The sequence below is a fragment of the Chamaea fasciata genome, unplaced genomic scaffold (assembly GCF_029207755.1).
Source record: "Chamaea fasciata isolate MVZ Bird 193981 ecotype frontalis unplaced genomic scaffold, bChaFas1.0.hap1 SCAF_3, whole genome shotgun sequence".
Classification (NCBI taxonomy): Eukaryota; Metazoa; Chordata; class Aves; order Passeriformes; family Sylviidae; genus Chamaea; species Chamaea fasciata.
The window spans coordinates 42,226,929-42,250,111 of NW_027094088.1; the positions used below are offsets into that span (position 1 = coordinate 42,226,929).

The 23,183-nt window shown below is 37.4% G+C and overlaps 1 protein-coding gene across 1 annotated transcript in view; it reads right to left on the minus strand.

The window, feature by feature from the left end:
- GALNT2 (polypeptide N-acetylgalactosaminyltransferase 2) overlaps positions 1-23,183 on the minus strand; it is an 88,000-nt gene that overhangs the window by 26,060 nt on the left and 38,757 nt on the right. Inside the window, exons 2-7 of the mRNA XM_066178755.1 lie at positions 12,467-12,557; positions 10,471-10,624; positions 5,358-5,456; positions 4,724-4,791; positions 3,755-3,820; positions 559-680 (exon numbers count right to left, since the gene is read on the minus strand). Coding sequence (XP_066034852.1) covers positions 559-680; positions 3,755-3,820; positions 4,724-4,791; positions 5,358-5,456; positions 10,471-10,624; positions 12,467-12,557 — 600 coding nt within the window. The remainder of the gene's footprint in view (positions 1-558; positions 681-3,754; positions 3,821-4,723; positions 4,792-5,357; positions 5,457-10,470; positions 10,625-12,466; positions 12,558-23,183) is intronic.

A 23,183-nucleotide genomic window follows, 5' to 3' on the forward strand; every position in this document is an offset into this window, starting at 1 on the left:
CTTCAACTGAGTTCTTCCAGAGCAAGTTAACAAGTATACCCAGCCTCTGGAGAAAACAGTACAGTTTCACTCTCACTCCTCTCAATTGCTTTTCCAGGACACAGACTAAGCATCATTTTCATACATGCTGAGAGCTGCTGGTTTCCATGAGAATTTTGGCTTCACAAGTCATCCTCTCTCCTATTATCACACTGAATCCTAATGAGGCATAAAGATTCAGGTAAACTGAATCACACCAAGATGATATTGGTAGAGGAGAATCGTACTCTGCTCTAAATATTTTCAGCTTGCTGAGGCGGTCCCCGAAGAACCAAGGAAGCATATATTTGAATTACTTGCAAAGATAATAATAAATATTCAGATTTTATGTTCCTGTGTTCACAGATTAAATGAAGAAAAATATGTTTTAATCACAGAACACTCTAATCATCTCCATCATCTTAAATCAGGGAAAAAGCTTCCTTAGGATAATGAATAAAATTAATCTCGTATAAACCAGATGGCTTTAAAATTTAAAAGCTGCTTCTTCAGGAAATTGCTTTACAACTCTTTACTAACCTCAGCTACTCTTTCCAAAAGCGGTTCCAGCCAGTGTTCATTACACTCACAGTGACTATCAAGGAAGGTCAACACTTTGGCTTGTGCTGCATCTGCCCCTCTGACACGGGAGCGCATCAGGCCTGAGAAATAAAGATAAAAAGTTTTAAGTACTTCCTGGGGAAAACAATCAACAGTGGTGAGAAACTATTGTATTCCAAATTAGTAATTAGTTAAACTACTTAGACAGGGCAAATACACAAGCTCCTTTATCAGGGCAAATACACAAACTCCATTATCAAAATCAGATGCTAGTTAAGAATTCAGTGAAATTACTTCACACCAAACAACCTGCAAGTGCCCAACCTACTGCACTCTACAGGTTTCATCTGATTTAAGAAGAAGAAGCAAAGTCCCTTTTTGAAACAGGTGATACACAAGTATAGATGGGCCTGCATCACTTTAAGTGGTATTCACACTGATAAATCTTACTTAAGACTGGACCTGAAAACAAATGTGTCCTAGAGTTCTACTATGCAACTGGGGAAAGCACCATTATTAACTTAAGCTCCCCATCTTTTTGCCACCCCCCAACTTAGTCCTTACCAGTCTGTATATTATTCTATGAACCTCTTCCAGAAATAACCAAGCTTCATTAATTCCCATCTGAGAGCCTTACCCCAACCTGTTTGTCTTTCCTCTGTGATTACAGCAATTCTCTTGGTTTGCAGTTTGTTTGGGGTTTGTCTGTTTTGAATACATATCTTTAGGCAGAAACCTCTGGCAAAACCAAAAGGTTTTTCTCTAGGTTTTGATTACACAGATATCCTCACTGTTTTACCCTGCTCCTTTCCTTCCTTCCCTTTCACTATTTGTGATGACTTCACCATTCCTTAAAGTCACTTGCAATATATACACTCATTGCAAGCTTCCTCCCATTCCTTTGCAAATTTTCTCCCTACATCTTTCTACTACTATTCAAAACTTCATTGATTTCTTTATGTCATGTGAGACCAAAGCCAAGTCTAAGTTGGGGCTTTTTCCTTTTTTTCTTCATTGTTTCCCTTTAAATCTGTTCTGGTATGTCTGGACATTTTTCCCACCCAACTGAAATACTTTTAGAAGAGTCAAGCCTGTTCCTTACTGCTCCCTTTACAAAATAAACATGCAAAATATGACTATGGCAACAGAATACAAGATGCTTAAGAGGAAAAGCTCGTTTGCTCTGACCAACATTCAATAACAGCCCCACCAAGATCCTTTTCCTATTTCTTATTTCAAGTGTGAGTACAGCTCCAGATACTCACTGTGCTATGGCTCTCCAACATTTTACATTTTATCTGTGGCACACTGACATCTAACTGTACCTCACTGACTTCATGCTGTTGCCTTAATTTCAGCCATTGGACCTGCCCTGTTTAGTTTTTCCACATCAAATCATTCCTCAAGCACTATGGCTATACTTTTTTTTTTTTTTAAATTTTCAATTCCTCCCCCCAGAGCATATTATTTCTAAATAACATTGCTGTAGAACCTACTGTCTTACTCTTAATTCTGTAGAAAACACACAATAGTGTTTCTAATTTCAGTGGCAAAAAAAAGGAGGTGAGCACTTTAGTCACTGAGTCCTCCACTATCACATTCAGGCTTACTATGAATAGAATTGAAAAGGTTCCACTGAACATTTTTTCTGTAGGGTACCACACCCTCAAACACACCTGTTCCCACAACAAACTCTGGTACTACAGATGAGACTAAAAGCTACTAACATTTATTTCTGAAAGAAAGTCAGTAAATGTCATCCCCTCCACTGACACCCATCTGTTTGCTTCAACTTTTGTTTTAAAACACACTGTTTTCCTCTGTTGTTCATACTACTGAACTACTCTTACCATTCTACATATTAGTTAATTTCACCAATTCTTAAATTTTAATTTGTACATATAATATTTAATCTTAATCTCACAAAGATACTAAGTAAACTAATACTGTCTTCTATCTACAAACAGTTGTTTTTTCCTGACATAATAGACTTGTCAAATTATATTTAATTTTCAGATATACTGATGCACATTCCTAAGCATGTGCATATATGTGCATAATGGATATGTGTAAATGCATTGCAAATTAATATTTAAAATTACTAAAAGAAACAAACATCAAAAATGTGTTACTTTATTCTGTTTTTTCCCTTACTGTAATCTTCATCTTCAAATGATACACTGAAAAATGACATTAACTTACTCAGAACCTGGCAACCATGGCAAGTCATAAAAGACCTGCTTTCCTAATAAGCCTTTGTTCACAAGTATATTCCAAACAGAATATTTAAACACTTAAGAAACCATCAGTTATTGCAGTATCTTTAATTATGGGACAACACAGGTTTTGTGCATGTCATTTCTAGTTCCTGACAATCTAATGATTCTAGCTCTTCCATAGGCCAGGCTGGCAGTCTAGAAGATACAGCTTATAAAAGTTAGCAAGCACATATCTGCTAATTCAGTCAGCTATTTCAACTGCCAAATCTCAGCTACTGTTTCAAACAGCTGTAGAAAAACAGTTGCCTGTATTTAATACTTCAAACTCCACTGTCAGTGACCCGCTGACTGAAGGGCTCAGTGATGTGAGACCACAATTTACAAAGCAACACAGAAGAAAACACAAACGTAAGACAAATTTGTTACAGGGCACATGGCTATAGCAAAACCAGCACACTTGGTCCCAGCCCTCCTGACTGCTCAAACCCTCTTAAGTAAAAGCAAATTGTTTGTCCAGCTATCTATCAACTAAATCCATAAAATGATATCTAATAAAGGAACCAGTAAAAAAAGAGGGCGATTTTTAAGTTGCATCATTTCAAACACAGATACATTTTACAGTGAGACCTCGTGTACAATGGAAGCAGCTTAACTAAGGATTGATTCAGTGCAGTAAGAGAAAGGTTGAAGATTAAATGCAATTTCTGAAGGAAGCTCTCACTGTAAAGGCCAACAATAGGCAATTGTGCACAGAACAATATGGAAACAATCACAATCACTGTTTTTACCTGCACAAAAAGATTTTTTTATTCCTTCTACTAGTAGATTTATAAAGTGAAGATCTCTGTTCCAATAAGGAATGTAAAGCAGAATGTTCCTTTAAAAGACTTGATGAAAACTAACAGATAAGGCAGCACAGTGGAATTTGTATCTTACTTCCTTAAAATTAAGCCTACCTTCTCGGCGATCATTTCGAAGAACCCGTACCTTTTCAATTTTTCCCAAGAGAGCACCATCATCAGCTTGAAAAAATGAAACAGTGACAAATTTAAAAATTAATAAAAGGAAAAAAAAAAATCAAGTTATGAGAACCAGTTTGACATACAACACTGTACACTAGAAGAGGGGCCATCTGAAAAGAAAAACAAAACCTTTGTAAGTTTTGAAAATGTTTGTGGTCATAATTAGTTCCTCATTGCACAAGAAATAAAGAAAAATTACCAGGCAAGAAATTACTACCTTCATTATGTTATTTAAAGCTAGCTTAATATTACAGTCTTGAAATAATTTTATTTAACTATTTTCTCTTTGCCTGCTTCAGACAGTTTCTACACTGCATAGAGAGAAAAAACTTCCATAGGATTAAATAAACTTTTTATTGTTTATTGCCTATAAGAAAGCTCACTTCCTAACAAACATTAAGACAAACCTGATCTAAGCTAGTACTAGTAAAAGTATTAATGCAAATATAAACATCACCTTCTAAGAAATATTACGCCGAGGTCCATTTCAATAGTTTAAACTTCTGTCATGATACCCTAGTACCTACAAGACATTGACTTTTTTTAGATTCAGTAAGATTTTTTTTCTAAGAGACTGACTCATTTAAAACAGCACTACAAAAATACTCGTTGCAAGCCCCATGGGTTTTATTTTTGCTTAAGATAACATACTATGAAAAGGCTCTTTTTAAAGATACACTCTTGTCCTTCAGCTAACAGGAAATAATAAGATATACTGGAAATACTTATAGAAACTTCACATTTCCACAATGACAGATAAGGAAGAGTTAAGACCTGGTTTTGGCCAAGTCTCTGCAAACTCCTACTTATGTGTCCTATTCTCAGCCAAGTCACCTGTCAGCATCTACAGGAAATCTTACCAGAATAAGCTCAGAAAAGGTAGGACCCTATAAAAGTACTTACGATCATTACTGTAGTCATCCACCAGTATGATTTCCTTAATAAGATGTGATGGACTTTTTTTAAGGACACTGAAACAGACCAGAACAAAAAAGCATTGCAGCAGTGTTAATTTTCCATAATAATGTCATAAAAGCAGTTACTTTGTTAAGCTGCTGTAGAACCTAGCCCAGGATGTTACTTTCAACAACAGCTGTTGGCCTGTTCTTGCAGAAAGCAAGAAAAGAGGCACATGTTTAATTTTTGTGTGCTCTCTCCTGCCTGCCTCCTACCACTCCCACCATTACAGCCTCCAGCAATCAGTACTTTCGACAACGTCCAACATGGAACTTTTGTGGATATCTGAGTCAACTGTCACCTGGGAATCCATCTACTCTGACTTTTTCTTGAAACAGCCAGCCTCCAAACACCATCTAGTAATCGGTCCCAAACTTTCATGCCTTTTAGTTAAGGAGAGCAATTTTGTTTAACATCACTATTCCAGGATGTAAGAACTCAAGATCTCAATAAAATCAAGACTTATCTTTTCCTCTGCAAGCAGTTCAGAACAACATAATGGGGTTGTTACTTCCCTTTCTTATCAGAAACTGACAGAAATGGATGGCCTTAAAGAATAATTAGGCTTTCTTATGCATACCTGACAACAGTTCGAAGCAAAGCAGATCTTGCCTCGTTGTGAAAGGTGATCACCACACTAGTGGCTGGCAAGTCTATCCGCCATTGTTTCCGTTGACACCTGAAAGAAATAATACCTCGTCATTTCAATCTAATTTTTACATCCCAGGCTTGGCAGAGAGCCCTCATTGCAAAGTATTTATCTATTAAACTCATAGACACGCTGCCTAAGAAGAACGAAATGGCTTGTTTTCAAGTGAGATTATAATCAACCTGTCTTTTGACATTTTTGGTAGCTGTTTCAGTACACAAAAAACCAAAAAGTCAGTGGCAGATATGGGCAGGTTCAGAAAAGTCACCAGACCATCATCATTGCACTATGTCAAATGTCTTTTGTGCAGCTGAGTATGAAACCAGAGCCCTTCTTCTATACTAAAAGCATTCAGTACATCTAAGGAAATATGCACATTTTCAACGAAAATGCACATGTTCACAGGCTACCACATTTTTATTCTTTAGAATGTCATGTGCCCACTTCTGCCTTTATTTTTAAAGCTCCCGTAACATCCTGGCCTAGCTTATAGATAAAACTAGTTTTCTGTTCTAATGAGAACTTGTAAGGATCAAAACATTCAGAATTTGAAAAACAGAGCTAACTGTGACAATGCTGAGCCAACTAAACACAGAAGCATATCCTTCCAAACCATAAGGATAATGAAATATTCCATCTATTGTCAACTCAATTTTCATCACCTCTAGAAGCCTGAAATTAATATAATAAGCAAAAATAAGCAAATCCTAAAATGCTTCCTTCAGGACTACATACAGTTAAGCTATTCAATCCAATAAAATAAACCTAAAAAAAAAAAAATACTGAGCTCATTGTGTTAGAAACTAACAGTACTATAAAACAACGTATATTGAGTTTATGCCAAAAGCGTTACAAGGTGACAAGTCATGATTCTGATTTCCATTTGTGCAGTGACACACACCAGTGATGTATTTCTTCCATATCCTTTAATTAAGGGTAGAGTTTTAACAGGCCTAGTTATCTTCAGAAGGAATAAATCCAACTAGCATATACCTGTAGCAAATTCAGCAATTGATTTCAGTACTTATTTCAGCAATTCAATTTCTGTACTGTGTGCAGTATTAATCAGACCAGTTAACAGAAGTTTGCCGCCCACACTCGTAAAACTAGGCTTCTGCCTGTATAAAAGCTCACTCCACACCTGATTAAACATCTGCAACATGCACCATAAACAATGCAACCTCCAACTTCTTGGAATCAGAAAGCAATCAGCAATGTGTTCCTTGCCCTGGCCCACCCTACAAAAACCCAAAAACCTATGGTATTTTTGATACAACACAACCATAGTCTCACACATATTAGTGCCTGCATGAAACAAAACATTATTATGCTGCAGTGAACTCGCTTGGCTCTGAACAAAAACAGAGTCAATGCCAAGCCCACAACTGCTGTGTCAGATTAGCAGGGCTGTCTCTGGCTTTGTGGTGGGCACACAAGATGGCTTTGTCACTAGTGCCCAGCGTGAAACAAATAAATCTCAAATGCCTATGTGTTCCTGAAAAATAAAGAGCAGCTCCTCTAGTGTGAGCATCTGGCAAATCTGGACAGCTAAAAGATGTGCAATTATTCTACTCCAAATTCTGCAGTGCCAAAGAAGATGTTCTTTATCCTGCTAACTTTCAAATTACCCACAGCGGACAAGGCTACCATGCACGCAGTTATCACATGAAGCACTTGCATTAGAATAATTAAAAAGTCACATTAAACTTATATTGATCTCTTCACAGAAGAGAGCACTTGAGCCAGATCACATATTAGGGGGAATTACTCAAGGCAATGAAGCTTCTCAATTTTAAGAAAACTCAAGAGAAGAGCACTACTGTGTATTTCTGGGGGAGAAATAAGACTTCTAGACTTCCAAATAAAACTGGAGCAATGTTTAACTAAGTATCACTGTTTTCAGCTCTTCATAAATCCCTGCTTTAACTGACTCAGTATCAGCCTTTCTCCTATTCTGCTGTGTCAACAGGGCCACAATTAAAATTTAAACCAAAAAAACAATGTCATTATTTTTGGCATGAAGATTAACCTTTGCCTCCTCAAGCTGCAGCACTTCAATTTTACAGGCAGAAAGAGAAAATACATTTAATTAAGATAAAACTTGAATTGAAAACTTCAATCAGGACCTTCAGTGTTTAGCACAGGTCAGTAAACCAGTTAAAACATGAAAAGTACCTTCTTTCCCCCAGAGATCTGGACTCATTCATTTAATGGACAATTTTCCCCAAAACTTCTGTGATTCCTTTGAAATCATTTTTTGACAGAAATATACAATTTAGCCAGTGCAAGGAGAACATTCACTTCCACTGGTACTAGAGACACAGGAAAGTTCTAATAGGTGCCAAATGACAAAGAAAACACAGCTTAGTGTAGCTATAGTACTTGACAGTAATTCCCAAAAATCATCACAACACATCAGTTAGAAGATGTGATCAGAAATCACTAGTCCAAAGCATACATGGGGAACACTGGCCCATAAAAAAAAATGGAGTATTTCATGCTTCATCTCACTTGGGAAACTATTTTACACTGACAGGAGGACAGCTCTACCAGCTTCCCATTAAAACTGCGACACCCGCTTGTCACTTTCTGGATCTCCAAAACCTACCACGAAACAAACAGAAACCCAGAGGTCTCTTAGAGTTGTTGAAAGTAGTAGTTGTGAGCATCAGCTGGAGTCAGAATCCATGTTCCTGATCAGAGTTCTCTTCACTTCCTTTCTCATGTTGCATCTGCCTGTTTCTCCCTTCTTCCTTTTGCTTAAAACAAAGGCAAGCAGCTAAAATGAGCAAACCAAAAGTGTCTTCCGGTACTGGCAGGCTTTCACAAAAAGCATGAGGAAATATTTTGTCTTCCTGCTAGTAAAAGTTTGCATGATGTAAAAAAGACTTAGCAATGCAGTAATAAGAGATGCATAGTTACACTCACATCTACATATCTAATGCAGAATCCTGATAAATTGCTTCTGAACAGTCTAGAGAATTTCAGCAATTAAAAAATACTGCTATGGATTTTTTTTAAAGTCAAAGACCCTCTTGGACACATCAATACAATTAATAACAAGTTATTACTTAAGAAGAAACAAAGTACTTCCTCACCCAGGCTTCTTTCCTTAAAGAAGACTGCAACAGCTCCACAAGAGATCTTAATCTCAACTCAGTTGCCTTCAATTTTATTAGAAACTAACATGCTTCAAAGTGTCACAGGCTCAGATATTCTTCCTATGGCTATTGCTTTTGCTCTTTCCATGCACAGTTCTCAAACAACTATTTCATGCAGCTTTTTCAGATATTGCAGTGAAAGTTCTTCCCAAAATAGAAGGAAAATTAAATGCAACATGGCAGGGAACTCATTAAGGACAGCTTGTAAGAATGATTGCTTCAGTTTGTTTTTCTGTTTGGTTCTTTTTTCTCTAAAAGATGATATACACAGACTGATGGGCACTTAAATCTGCTCCATGGAAAAGTCTAAGTAATATTCCCAGCTCAGACACAGCCTTTCCCCAGTAACATCTCTCTCTGGGTTCATTTCTAGCTCTGTTTAGTAGAAACACTTAAACAAGGCAGCACATAATCACAAGACTAACAGTTAAAAGAAACATGGCCATTGCAATATAATTTATCTCCCGACATCTCTCTTATTTAAGTTATTCTCAAAGGACAGCCTTTGTCTGTTAGATACATGCCCCCTCCCTCCCCAAGGTTATTTGGTATCTAAAAAATTCCAAATTTAGCATATCTGAATCACAGAAACTTTTAAAAGTTGGTAGTTGAGTTTGATCTCATGGAAAACAATACCTCATCTAAAAAGATAGAATATATTTCTTGTGGGGGAAAAAAAGTATATGCTATGAAGAAAACTCAAAAGTGATTTTAAACTCCTCAGTACAACACCACGGGCATTGTGCTTTTCACTGCTTTCTTGGCAACAAAAGAAAAATCAGGTTCTTCCTACTTTGACATTCAATTAACAACAAATTACTTGCTTTACTCCATCTACAAATACTTTGCGTAAAGAAACCTAAACCCACGCTATTATACAAGGGATTTCAAAAATGACTGAGAGAAACTCAAATTTTCTTCACTAGGCTATTCCTGATTAAAGAGCTTTATAGGAGAAAAAGAAGAACTTTCCTTTTCTCTCTCCTCTTCTGGTGTCTTTTTCAGCTTCTTCTACTTATGCATCTGTGAACGTACATTCATCCTAACTGCAGAATTAGTTAGGCAAATTAACTACATATGGTTGGCTAATTTTATGTTTCAAGATTGGCTTGCCTAGTTTTTAAAACCAAACGAAACCTGGTTTTGTATTTTTAAGTTACAATGTCCTAATGAGCAACTTTTTTCTAAGCAAGGCTCATGCAAGTTATTAAATCCTTTATAAAATGAAGGATTCATTCATGAAGGATTTTAAAATGAAGAAATTAAATTCTCTAACCAGTAACAAATATCTTTCCTTTCTGTGAAGGGCACTCTCTCCTGAAACTGCACAAGCAGCCTGAAGTCCCATTCTGTCCTACGTTTACAAGGGTGTGAATAAATTGATTCCTTTAGGTTTAGAGTTGGCAATCATCACATACAAACAGAATCACAGAGTGACTGAGATCCAAAGTGGCCCTGGAGATCTCTGAGCCCAAACTCCCTCAAAGCAGTACCTGCTACAGCAGGCTCTGCATTGGGCTTTGAATATCCTTAAGCCTGGAGACTTCACACCCTCTCTAGACAACCTGCTCCACTGTTTGATCACCCTCACTGTGAAAGAGACTTACAAATGTAGAAACCAAGAAATGCCACCAGATAAACAGGAACAAAGAGAGACAGAAATGCAGCACCAGTTTGGATATATCATACACACTGATGGAAGTCATGGAAACTGAAGAACTTGAGTAAGATTTTTTGTTCTTTAACCCACTGTCCAAGGATCAGGGAGTTTACTGTTTCCGTCCTTTCTAAAGCTGGAGAACTCCTGCTTCAGATAAAGCAGCTCAAAAGCAATAAATACAGCAAGGCTGATCCAACCTGACATGGCTCAGTTTGACACTTACTGATCATGCCTAGTGTCAGGAATGCTTCGGTCCATTCGCAGTTTGTCACTTTCCACCTGATTGAATTTATTCCGTGCATATGGATCCTGGCCGGATCGCACCACGGTAGCACCAACATAAGCGTCTTGATCAAAGTCTTGCCACCGAACTTTTCCTACAGCAGAAAAACAGGAAAATATCCAGTTCAATATCCATGATTTAAGGAACAACATTCAGTAATCCAAACAGAACTGATGAAATATTTAATTCAGTAATTAAACTTCAACAGTACTGTTAACTGTGTAATATCAAAACTCACTTTTGTATGTTAAATTTCCCTAGACTATCCTGCAAATTACTATCAAATTTTTAAAACAATGCAAAGAATCGGCAGAAATATGAATATCAAGCTTCACTGCCATAAGGATTCAGAAGTTTGGCTATATTAACTGGAAATAAACAAAATAGTGATTTAAGGGTGTATAGTTCTGTCTGCGACACTTTCGATGTTTGATTCCAGACTCTGATATTACTTTGCAGTAAACAGCAATTCTCCTGTCTGTTACATTGGGCCATGAGAGACTACTAATCAACATCTGAAATTAAAAAAGCCATGACCTGCTCTACTTTACACTTAATCTTAGTTCTAGTTGCAACCTTTCCTGCCTCTGATAGTTCTCCCTTTCAACCTCTGACACTTCCCACTCCCGTTAATACTCAAACAGGCTACTTCAGGCCACTGGGAAAGTATAAAGCTTGGTCCAGAATACATAAACATTCAGAAAAAGGGAAATAAGAACAGCTGGAAGGTGTGAAATTGGCTGATCTAACACCAGAAACAAAATTTGTAGATAGATCTGTTAAGCAGAACAAATACCTGAAAAAGTCTACAAGAAAACAAGTTAAATAAGCCAGGCTCTTCAACTTTTGGGGATGTATTTCTCAATACGTACACAAAGTAAAGGCTTTTCCAAAACGGTATACATAGATAACCAGTCTTATTTCCCTTCTCCAAACAGCAGCTAAAATAAGGTAGGCCAAAGGATACAGAAAAAAGGCATCAGTAGCAAAGAGCTTATACTGTACCCGGAGTGCCTATGACTGTAAAAGAAAAAACATACCTCACATGTTCCTGGGGATAGAAGTTCCCAGCTGCTTAAAAGAAAGCTTGCCTTGGTTAGCTCTTTCTGCAAGAATTCATAGTATTTCAAGACATTTGTAAGCAAAACATGAGGATTAATAGAAGAGAAGCAAAACCTGTGATGTTATCTGATCAGTAGTCGTCCCTGTCACAAGTTAAATTTTTTCAATTGTGTAAAATTTTCAAATTCCATTTTCATTTTTCCGTATGCTTTAGAATGTCAATTGTAGTGATATATGAAATCTCATTGATGTGAAACAGTTAAGCAGCAAAAGAAGTTTATGGAAGCATTCACATGAAATGAAGATTCCTTAACACTTAATTTTCCTAACTCATCCTCAAGGCATGAGGATTTCGCTCAAACAAAATAAAAATCACGTTGCTCTGTTATTCTCCAGCATGTGACAAATACTGAGCAAGCATGAGGAAAAAATAAAGTACACCAGCAGCATAGCTAGGAAAATCTGCCAAATCAAAAGCTAGGAAAAAAAATTTTAAAAGTATGAACCTTGGCTGAATCTTCAGTCAAAATAACAGTCCCAAGGTGACTTGTTTGTTGCCTGCCAGCATCCACCAAGACAAATGGACTACTTTTGTACCAGAGGCTTTTACAGTATCTCAAATCCATTGAAGGACAACACAAACATACCAGCAAAGAACCACACTCCCTATTGTTTTAAACTCAAAGGAGCAGTGAAGCAGGTAAGATTTAAAGATGCTGAAGCTATAAGAACAGAGAAGTACATGTTGCTAAAATAATCTAGCACTTTCAAACTACAAAAAACTATTAGAATCAGAACAACTGCAGTGTTTTATGGCTTTCAATGATAAATGTTTTATGGCTATGGATTTTCATAACAAATTTTACTGCAATACCTGGAGGTAGTGTCTCCACACTTTGTGCCTTGTCCTCCCCATCATTGCCACGCACTTCTTTCCTTTTGGGGTCAATATCATTCGGGTCCTCCTGAAGAAAAATACATAATCTTTAAAATTATCCTCATCTAGTTTTCTGTCTTCAAAGTAAACGAGGTCTTCCAGATTTTACACTTAGAGTGGTCCAAGAAAACAAGGATTTAAAGAGAAACAATGACTATTTTCTCCATTACTTGAAAAATAGAACTAAAATTGAGTCAGACTTATGCAGTTAATTTATGCAAAAATTCTTCTTTGGGAAAAAAAAAAGAAGGAAATTTATTAGGAAAAATTGAATTCTTTTTTTAATCCAAGGAGCTACAGAGGCAAAAAGGTTAAGCAAGACTTGAAGAAAGCCCTGCTCTAACAAGGAACAGCCTAAATAGAAAGTTATTTGAAAAGCGAAATCAGGTTATTTAGCAATTCTATCTAGAATGACAGCCTTACTATTGGAAAAATACTTCCAAAATATTTTCATGCGTTAATTTCATTGGAGTTTATTCTGGGCTTCACAGGCAACTCTGCGGGATTTGCGATTGCAGAGATATTGATGATTTAGATGGGGGGGGGGGGGGGCAGCGGGGAGGGGGAAATAGTTTCATCAATGCCATCTTCCAAATTCCAGCATTTATTCTGAACATGTAAATCTCTTATTCATTTCAATAGGGAAAGAAAAAGCCCCAACCACCACACTTTCGCATTCTTATTACCACAAAAATACAAAATATGAAGCTGGAATTACCCCATTATGCATTTGGAAGAAGTGCAGAAGAGACTAAAAAAGAAACCTAGCAACTGCATGGACTGTATGCCAATTTGCACACTACACTCAGCCAACTGATTTAAGTGCCATCAGCTTCTGTTGATCTTGCACACTCGTCCGAAGAAATTCCATTTCTTTTACTAAATCTGCACCGAAGGAGTCCCACCTATAAAACCAGTTGTATTGGCACTATCCTGCCAAAGACAAGACCTTTACCACAACATGCAAGAAAATACAACACTGTGTCTATACTAATCACTGAGTGCACTGAAGCCAAGCAGTGCACAACAGTTCTCATAGGAATCTGCCAGAGTCTCCAAAGCAGGGTGGGGGTGTATGAAGCGCATACTGGAAAATGCCTCTGCTGTCCCAGCTCCTAAGCCACATCTGGGAATTCTTTGACAGGATAGTAAGTAGCTGGAAGAGGCCAAACTTATGCTGGGGAACATTTCAACCACAAATGATACCATTTCTTCTTGTCCCTAGGCATCCCAGAACTTTCCAATGTAAATTCAGCCTAAGTGTCTAAGTGCTAAGTTGGCCTTAATGTTTAGAAATATGTTGAAAAAAAGGGAACAGATTTCTAAAATACTGAAATTAAAAACTAGATACAGATGCTTTTTTTTTCCTGAGAAAAACAGCTAAATAAGTTAAAAATTGAGTACTACTAATGCATGCTTTTCATAGCATCATGCATCAGGGATTCCAGAAAGGAAGAATTTTAACAAGCTCCTATCTCACATATCACCATGTTGATACATGCTTTGGGCTACTGGGCCTTGTGGAGGTCAATTGATACCTCTGCTTAAAGAAAGATTTAAGACAACAACAATAAAAATAACAAAGAAAACCCACATCAACACAAAAAACACACTACCAAAGCCACACAACACATTTCATGAAAATGTTTATGACTCACGCTGATGAGGGAAATTACATGTCACTGTGCACTGAGTTCCACCAGCACAGTGAAACAGATACTTTCTGTGTTTTGAGAAAGTTGCATTTCACTCATTATTTGGCTTCATACACCATTTTAAAGACACTACAGAAACACTGAAGTCCAAGTAAAAACTGTAGCTGCAAAATTCAGTGAAGTTCTTCACTATTCATTACAGATGACTGTAATGAGTCTAAAAAAACACGTAAGATGAAAAATAAATGCAAAACATGTGCTAAACAATCAAAATAATAATGCAAGGGTTTCTCCTGCAATTAAACAAAACAAAAACTATTGAGTGCTTCCTCATTGCCCCCTCCCTTTAAGTCTTTGGGGTAAAACTCTGCCTTCCCATTAATCCTTCTAGCTGAGGTGCATGTGTCATTGAGAATAATTATTTATCAAGTTCTTCCACTTCAGATTTTGTTGCTGTCGTGCTTTGTTTTTTATAAAATAAACGTAAACTACCAAAGACGAAGTTAGATTCAGAATCTTAGGGTTAAATGCCATTTTGAATTACTATAAATTTGATCCTTTCAGGAAACTACTCTGTACAGTCTTCAGACATTTTGAGGTGAGCCAAGCTGCCAGGATGGAAGTTGTCACTGCATATTGCCTGATGTTCAGCTTGCCTCCCAGGACGTTTTATAAAACACTATTGTGATGGGACAGTATGGGGCATTAAGGGATATTAACCTTGAACTTTGTGCCCTTGATTAGGACTTTGTGGCTCTAAAATCAGCAACTTAGCTAAAACTGATACTCTTTTGTAAGCAGTAACTTTCATCCAATTAAGAATTTGGATGGTACATGTGGGAAACCCGTACCTTTTAGGTGCAACCAATATACTATATCCTTTAGTGAGAATTTGAGAGCACAAAAAGAGATAAAAGCAGTTATTGAAACCATAGGCATAAACACAACCAGTTTCTTTATATCTTTGATTGCAAATTACTTCAGCATGGAAACTTGGTTCTATATAGGAAACAACCATATGGTCAAATGGCATTACCATGTTGCCATCACCACAGACAAGAGTCACTTTTTCAGCTTGCCTTGAGCGAAACAAAATCCCAACTTCTAATGTGATCTTAAAAAGCCACTTGCTTTTGAGGAGTAATCTTCTTGGTAGAAGACAACAATGCTGGCACTGACAAAACTCATTCATACAGAAACCTAAGCCTAAGGGAAGATTGAAAGCAACTTGAACTGCTTAAGAAGAGGCACAGCTCTTTAATCATGAGAGCACAAGAAGGAGATTTAATGAATAAAAATTTAAAAGAAAAGACTACTGTATTTTTCTACATTTAAATACTAATACTTTAAAGTAATATTTTCCTGACTTTTTAAAAAAAACCCGGCAATTTCAGGCTACTACTTAGTATGTAAATGCACATGGACAACCATTTTAAAGTTATTGAAAAAGTAAAAAGGTAGCTGCCAACTAGCACAGATATTAACCACACAGTAGATGTAAAAAGAACACCACTAGAATAAAACCTTTGTGGTCATTGTTCATGCAGTTATTTTCTTAGGCCAGGATACATATCCACAAGAAAATAAGTGCACACCAGCTAAAAAGCAAGTGTTGCAGGGATTTGGTATATTTTAATTTTACACATCATGTCACTGCTTCCCACTGATTTCTGATTCAGTACTACAAAACGCACAAAGAAAGAAAACGGCAACTTTACAAGTCCATTCCCAAGTGGGAAATATTACAATGATACTACAATAATATTTTTAACGTAACAAATAAATGCACATTAAATGTAATTTTATAATTCAATTCTCTAAATACCTCTATTATTCCCAAAGCTCTGAAACTAAGGGATGTACATTTACTTAGCATTTTGTAAAAACAATCCTTGCAGCAGTAACCTTGCACAATTTGTTATGGTAAATTGACTAAACTGAAGGTGGGGTGGATGTTTTTTTAGGCTGATTAATCACTGAGTTGCAGCAACTTTTTCTTTCAGGATACTGAAGGCTTTCCATGCCTCGGAAAGCCCACATCTACTGACAAATCTTGCTAGTACTGCTCACTTTTTCCTGCTCAACTCACTCCATTAAGACTAGCTGGAAGACTGAATTTGAGGTATATTGAAGATGCGACATCAAGCTCCACTTTTGAGAACTAGACTCAAAAAAACTGTTTCAGGAAATTATTCATTACACACTTGCAGCTGCTCTGCTGCAGGGAAAGGATGAGGTAGTTCAAATTCAAAGCAGGATTCAAACATTTTTTATAGTATTTCTACACAAGACACGACCATATTCCATGAGAAATTTAAGAGTACTCAATTTGAGTTTAGAAAGCTGCAATTATACACAGATGAACATTAGTGGATAGTTTCATTACCATTGTTTAAATCTTCCAGACTTCTTCCCTTTAGTTTTGGTATATTTGTAAGCATTGAATATTATATTCCTTACAAGCATTGCAAAGAAATTTTTTGTCAGTTGTTATTTCATTTGGCACCAAAACCAATTTTAAACTGTTCCAAGCCTCTAGGTATTGCTTCCATATAAAAAAAAATTGAAACCACACTTAAAACTACTACTGTTTTTCTTATTTTTGTCTCACAATACTTTTTTCCCCCTTTTAATTATAGTTTCAAGTATCACGGATTTGACATTTAACTGCAATGAACTAGATCTCATTATAGCAGAGATTTCAACCCCACAGTGGCTTCCTAGCAAGAGAACAGCTTAACAACATGAAACATCCTTAGATGCATTAAGATATCACACAGACCTTACAAGTAGCAACTCAACACAGATCTCTGAAAAGCTCTTGAGGTTGGAAATATCTCAAGTGGGAGCTGACTGTGCTCCCAATACCAGCCATTCCTCTCACAGGCAACCTAGATGCTGAACAGCATGCAACATTTGGGCACAAGAGATGGCTGGGAGTTATGTGCTACCTGGGTAGGTAGACACCCAGAGAAAACAACTGAGAAACATACCTTTGTTGGACAAAATACATGTTAAGGCTTAATATCTGTTCCATACCTATAGTAATATCTGTTCCTCTTGTTTTTAGGTGAGGGCTGCTGCAGATTTTCTTCTGGTGATTTTCTAAGAGGAAAGTGAATACTGGCAGCACCTTCAAAGGGAATCATTTGATCCAGCTGGCCTAATACAAGGCTGTGCTGCATCCAGCAGTCCAGATCAGTCAAACCAATTGATGATTTTGGAAAGGGTGCTCTCACTGCAAGATGACTTCTCTCAGGACTTCATGCACTTCTCTTCTGGCCATGTACTTGGGACCAAACACACAGAGGCACCTCCATGTCTTGTGGAGCAGCACTTGGCATTGCAACAATGAAGTTGCAATGAAGGGCTGCTGAAGTTTACATCCCTAAGCCAAGCATAAAGGGTCCTCCTAAGAAAAGTACTTTAAGCCAAGGAGAATCAGACAGCTGACTAAGACACTGGCAAAGCCTAAGCCCAAGTGTCTTTGCTGGTGCTTAGTATCTCCCTCTGTATTTAATATGTGCCCCTTCCCCCACTCCAATTCAGTTTACAATCTCTTAATTAGCTATCACATTAGCTAAGTAAGCTCTGAAGCACCACTTCCTTCCAGCGCAGGAGGACCCCCAGCAGAGTCCAGTGTCCAGCTCAGCTTGCTTTCTGACCCAGCACTCATTCTGCCTCCCAAAGAGTCTCCAGAAACACAACTCCAGTCTCTCTTGCTGCAGTAAATGAATCCAGCCTTCCTGTGTGCCAGGCCAGCACTCGAGCAATTTAATGTAATTACGTTACGGGGCACCCACTTCCCTTCTCAGCAAAAGTGTTTTGTACAAAGCAGAGATAAAGTATCCTCTGAAAACGCCTGGAATGCTGCTTGTTACAGAAAAGACAAGCAAGAAATATCCCATAAACAAATGCTAAGTTCCTCTGACTGCTGACCTGCTTAGCACGCTAAAGCAGACATTTCCAAGCACACCAAGAAGTGAAGCATAGATAAATAGAAAAAACACTGAAAAACTATATACTTTGCAATATTTAGTTATCACTGTTAGTGTCCAAAATTATTACAGCAAAGATGATTTAATATTCATTCTTATTCCTTTACTCAGTGTAAGTAAATTGCTGTCAAAGGCACATTCCTTTCATATATTTGAGTACTCAGAACAAATATAGAAGCTTCCAGCAGGAGGAACACACACAGCCCTCACAAGAAGGCATTTTATATTCTCAAAAAAACCCCCAACAAACCACCAGAGAAAAGCATCAAGGTAATACCTTGATGGTTCCATATATAGGAAATGTGTTTAGATATACTCTCAGTGAATACACTCAAAACATTTTGAAAATGGCAATTACTATAAGCTGTACTCTCTAGACAAAATTAAATGCCTTAGTGCCCTACCATCTCTGTAAATGTTACCTTTACTTAGTGCAAAGTACATATTTTGTAGCTTTCAGGCACTACCCGAAGCCCTAAAACAACTATAAAGCATGACATTTTCTAAACCTAGAATGGATTAAACAAAAATAATTCTTTATCTGAGGTTTCTGGAAAACAAGTATACATATTCTCTGAGGAAGGTCTGATCCAACTTTGCGGGTGAAAACTTATTTGTACAGCAATTGAGATCAACTCAAAGTTCTGGTTCAACTTAATTTCTGGGCACAACAGACCCACTCAACTGACAAAAGCCAAGGAGCAACAGCAAACCCCAGGTATGGTAGGTCAGGCTATTCAAGAAGTACAAATAAGTTATTAAATATGAAGGTTTGCACACCAGTATATTTTAGATTATTTTCAAGTTTTCATTAGTTCCCTAAAAATAATAGCATGACTTATCTCCCAAATACCCACATTGGTATAACATACATTGGATTAACTGATTAGCCCACAAATGCTATACATGTGCTGAAATGTATTCCAGCATTTTACAAAATTTTTTTTTCCTGTTAGTACCTGTCAATAAATAAAGAAAACCCCAAACCTGCAACACTTTTATAGCTTGGTGAGAATTCAGGTACCCAGCTCCAGGTGATCTCTAGTAAATCATGCTCCCTTTTGCCTAGAGACTTTATCCACTCTAACGATAAATGTCAAAACTAAGTGGGACAACCTTCTCATCTACCAGAAAAGCAGAGAATTAAACACTGGCATTTTTGTAAGCCAAGCAATCTAATATACCACCAGAAAGAGGAAACAAAACCACCCAAAACTACAACACCTCTTTCATTTCCTTCAGCTCTACAGTGAAAAAACACTGTTAGAGCTAGCGATTGTCAGGCTTACAGTAGAGACAACGCAAGCACACACACCCCTACACAGATAAAGTGTAGGTAGGAACACATCTTCTTGCTAGAGGCTACTTCTGTCAAAGCCTTCCATGCCAAAAGAAGCCCTGCCAACCAGAGACCTCCACAGAGGCCACCACCACAGACAGAAGCAGAATCAGCACCTCCTGTGAAATGCCCAAACAGGAGAAAGTAAAATGGAACTCTCTCTGGCTTGATTGTCACCGCTCCACAGAAGCAGCAGAAGTGAGGGGAAGGTCTCATACACCAGACAGAACACAAATGGACAAAAACACCACAGAGCAGCCATGAAAAGGCTTTCCTCTTTTTTTCTAAGATCACTCAATCCTCATGATTCATGAAGCTGCATAAATGTACAAGGATAGATGACACGAAGAGAGGGGAGGGAAGAAGAGTAGGAGAAACATATAAGGGTACTGGGACTGATAGAAGGGCATAATCTCAAGTGCACCAGCAGCTTTGAAACCAAGGAATAAGCATGCCTATGAATGCCAGAGGGTCACAAACAGGATCCAGTATTTCCTGATAAATTTATCATGTCTCAAAAAAACCTCACTTGTCTGCAGTACCTGCCACAAACTATGAAGATAAAACATCACAAAACATTTGCAGTGATTATTTAAATTAATGATAGCATCAAAAGCTATTGTCACTCAATTTTAGTTTCCAAAAGGAAAGATTGATGGTGACAAGACATCTCTTTGAAAAGTTAATTCATGGGGATTTTTTTATAATGTTGAAAACAGCCTTCTATTCCAAAAGTATTTGTCAGTGCAGACACAGTTATGTGATTTATACAGTAAATGCACACTCAGCAGCAATAGTGTTTAGGTTGCTCTTTTAGTTGTACTAGATTGGGAAAAAAAATCCAAGAATATATTAATCATGTATCATCATCAATTAAAAGGAGGTGATTGATCTGTTAGAGATATGAAAGCAAAAAAACCCCTAAAACTCCAACGAAAAAAAAAAAGAGGGGGGGTGGGGGGGGGGGGTTAGATACAAAACTTTACTATTTGCAACTTGTTAAAAACATCTTACTGGTATATTCACCTCCGAGGAACATTTTGTCATCATGTCTGATGTTAAAAAGTGTTTTGAAGTACATACTTAGGCAGCAGCAATAATTTTAGCAAGCCTATCCCATAACTTCTAATGTTTGCAAGTAATATTTCTCTGTTGTTGTTTTTTTGGGGTTTTTGTTTCAATTGATCAGTTTCTGGAACGGGAAAGGAAGAAAAAGTGGCAACAGCTTCCAAACAGGACATGGCTTGATACACAAATAGTATCTGCCTGCTGTGTTTCTTTCAAAGTCCATAGCTCTTGTTTGAGAATTACCGTGCATATTCATTTTCTCACTTGAGCGCTCTCCAAGATGTGAAACCTGAACATTCAAGTAGCTTAACACAAGTACACAGGCCCCAATTCAGATCCAAGGGATACAGAAGCCATGTCATTCAAAAAATTAATGAGATTAGACCGAACTCCTGTTTAACAATCCCAGTTGATTCTACTTAGGGCAGATGAAAGATCCCATGGAACAGCTAGTCCAGCAAGGGGAAGAAAGCAGAAGGACAACATCATCCTAAACTGCTGCAATGCTTTGCAAAGCAAGTGTGGAGCTGGTGCTGCTTACTTTGACATGGCAGCTGCTGTACAGGCCAGCTGCAGCTGACGGGCTGTTCACACCTCATCACATCTCCACCCTGAACTGCTGGACTGGCCCCACAGCTCCCCTTACAGACACTGGGGTGGCACGCATTTGGCTGATTTCACAGTGAGCTGGGCAGGGGTATGGATGTATCATTTCACTGGGTGGGAGTTTTTAAACCACAAGACCAACCACTAAATTATCTGAGGTACTGAATGCAAGGGAAGCACTCCCTGCTAGGGTAGCCGGGAAAAAAGTGCTGAAAGGGGTGTTCTCATCACAAGTAAAGGATTACAAGTTTAGTTACAACGTTAAACCACCCATCACTCAAAACCACTCCAAATTCTCCTTCTTGAAAGGAGGCAATTACTCAACAAATGCTCAGGCATGATTTAATGCAATCTCCTGTTAATTCTACAATATCAGAAGTGTCTGATGAATTAGTCTGTATTTCAAAGTCCTGCCCCTAATCCTCTTTGAATTCAAACTCATCACTGCTTGCTCTTAGCTCTCTAAAGAATGACTCTAAAGAAAAAAAAAAAAAAAAAAAAAAAAAAAAAAAAAAAAAAAAGCTTTTGCACAGGAAGAAAGGGGAAAGCACAGAAAGCAAAATTTTGTTTTAATATTTACTTATATAAGAAAGTGACATGTTTTCTGGAAGTCCAGGGAACTGAAGTTAACTAATTGAAATAAAAGTAAAGTACTGAATAAATAGGCAGAACTCAACATAAATGCATCCAAAAACTAAAGTATACTGAAGCATTCCAATAACACAGGCATTTGCAAGTCTCCACCTATATACATCTGAATGAAAAAATAAGAAATTGCTCACCCAGCAATACAAGAACCAGATGCAGCAGAAATGAAGAATGGAAGAAAAAAAATCCCCATTAAGTTGTACACACATCTTGAAGCACAGAGTGCAGAAACAGAAAGCAATTGGAATTAAACCCTTTTCACTGAATTTTATTTTACAAATATTTAAACCTGCAAATGTAACCGAGATCAAAAGGATATCAGAAATGCAATTTCATCTAAAGCAAAAACTGCTGTGGCAGCCACGTTACCAATGGGGAAGGGTGACTACTATACCAAAACACAGAAATTGTTGAACTAAGAAAACTATCTTGCATTAAGGATAAAAAAAGAAAAAAACACAACCCAAACCAAGAAGCAGTTAGCAAGTTCAATGTTTTGCTGGATGAGATCTGAAGGGCTACAGTGCAATAAAGCAACAAAACATCACACCACATTTTCTCAGCCATAATGGAGGGTTACCAAAGACATAAACAAAGTGTAGACTGAGACAAAGGAATTAAAGTTGCTGTGTCTTGGAACTTTTCTGTAGAATGCAAGAGCATTCTGTTGGTCTCTAAGAAAACAATAGAAAAAAAAAAAAAAAAAAGAAGATTGATTGATTTTAAAATCTTGACTTTTTTTAATGGCAAAAGGTTAATCTTCAGATTCAGAAATCAAGGCACTGGAAAACAAAGAAAGCATTTCCTTATACCTCTTTCAAGGAGGTCATCTTTGAACACAAAGAGATGGAATAAGTCCCAGGAGACTGAAAAATGACTTAGTAACTCCTCTAATTAAATAACCTTCAGAGAAAGCTCACGCTTGACAGATGACTTCTGCCTTCAATAACTCTCTGCATATTTTCCCTCTATCCCAACACTAGGATTTAAGATCAGGTCTCTGCAGCTCTGAGCATGTGACACAGCACATAGTAACGCTTCTCAGGATCTGTGTTTAACTGCAGACTTTTACTAAAAATAAAAATAAATCTTGTCCACAGCTAGTGTAAAGTTTTTTCTGACAGAAAATTATATTGATTAATGCATTAAACATTAAAAGCTCCATACTACAAAATTCACACAGATGATTGCCAATAACGCCTTTGATTTTTGCCAGACCCAGACAGCATTCTGCTATTCATCTGCAATAGTCTGGACTACTAAATCAAAACTCAATCCCATAATGAAACAAATGCCTTCCACAAACATGACAAGATGTGTGGAAGACAGACCCCTACATC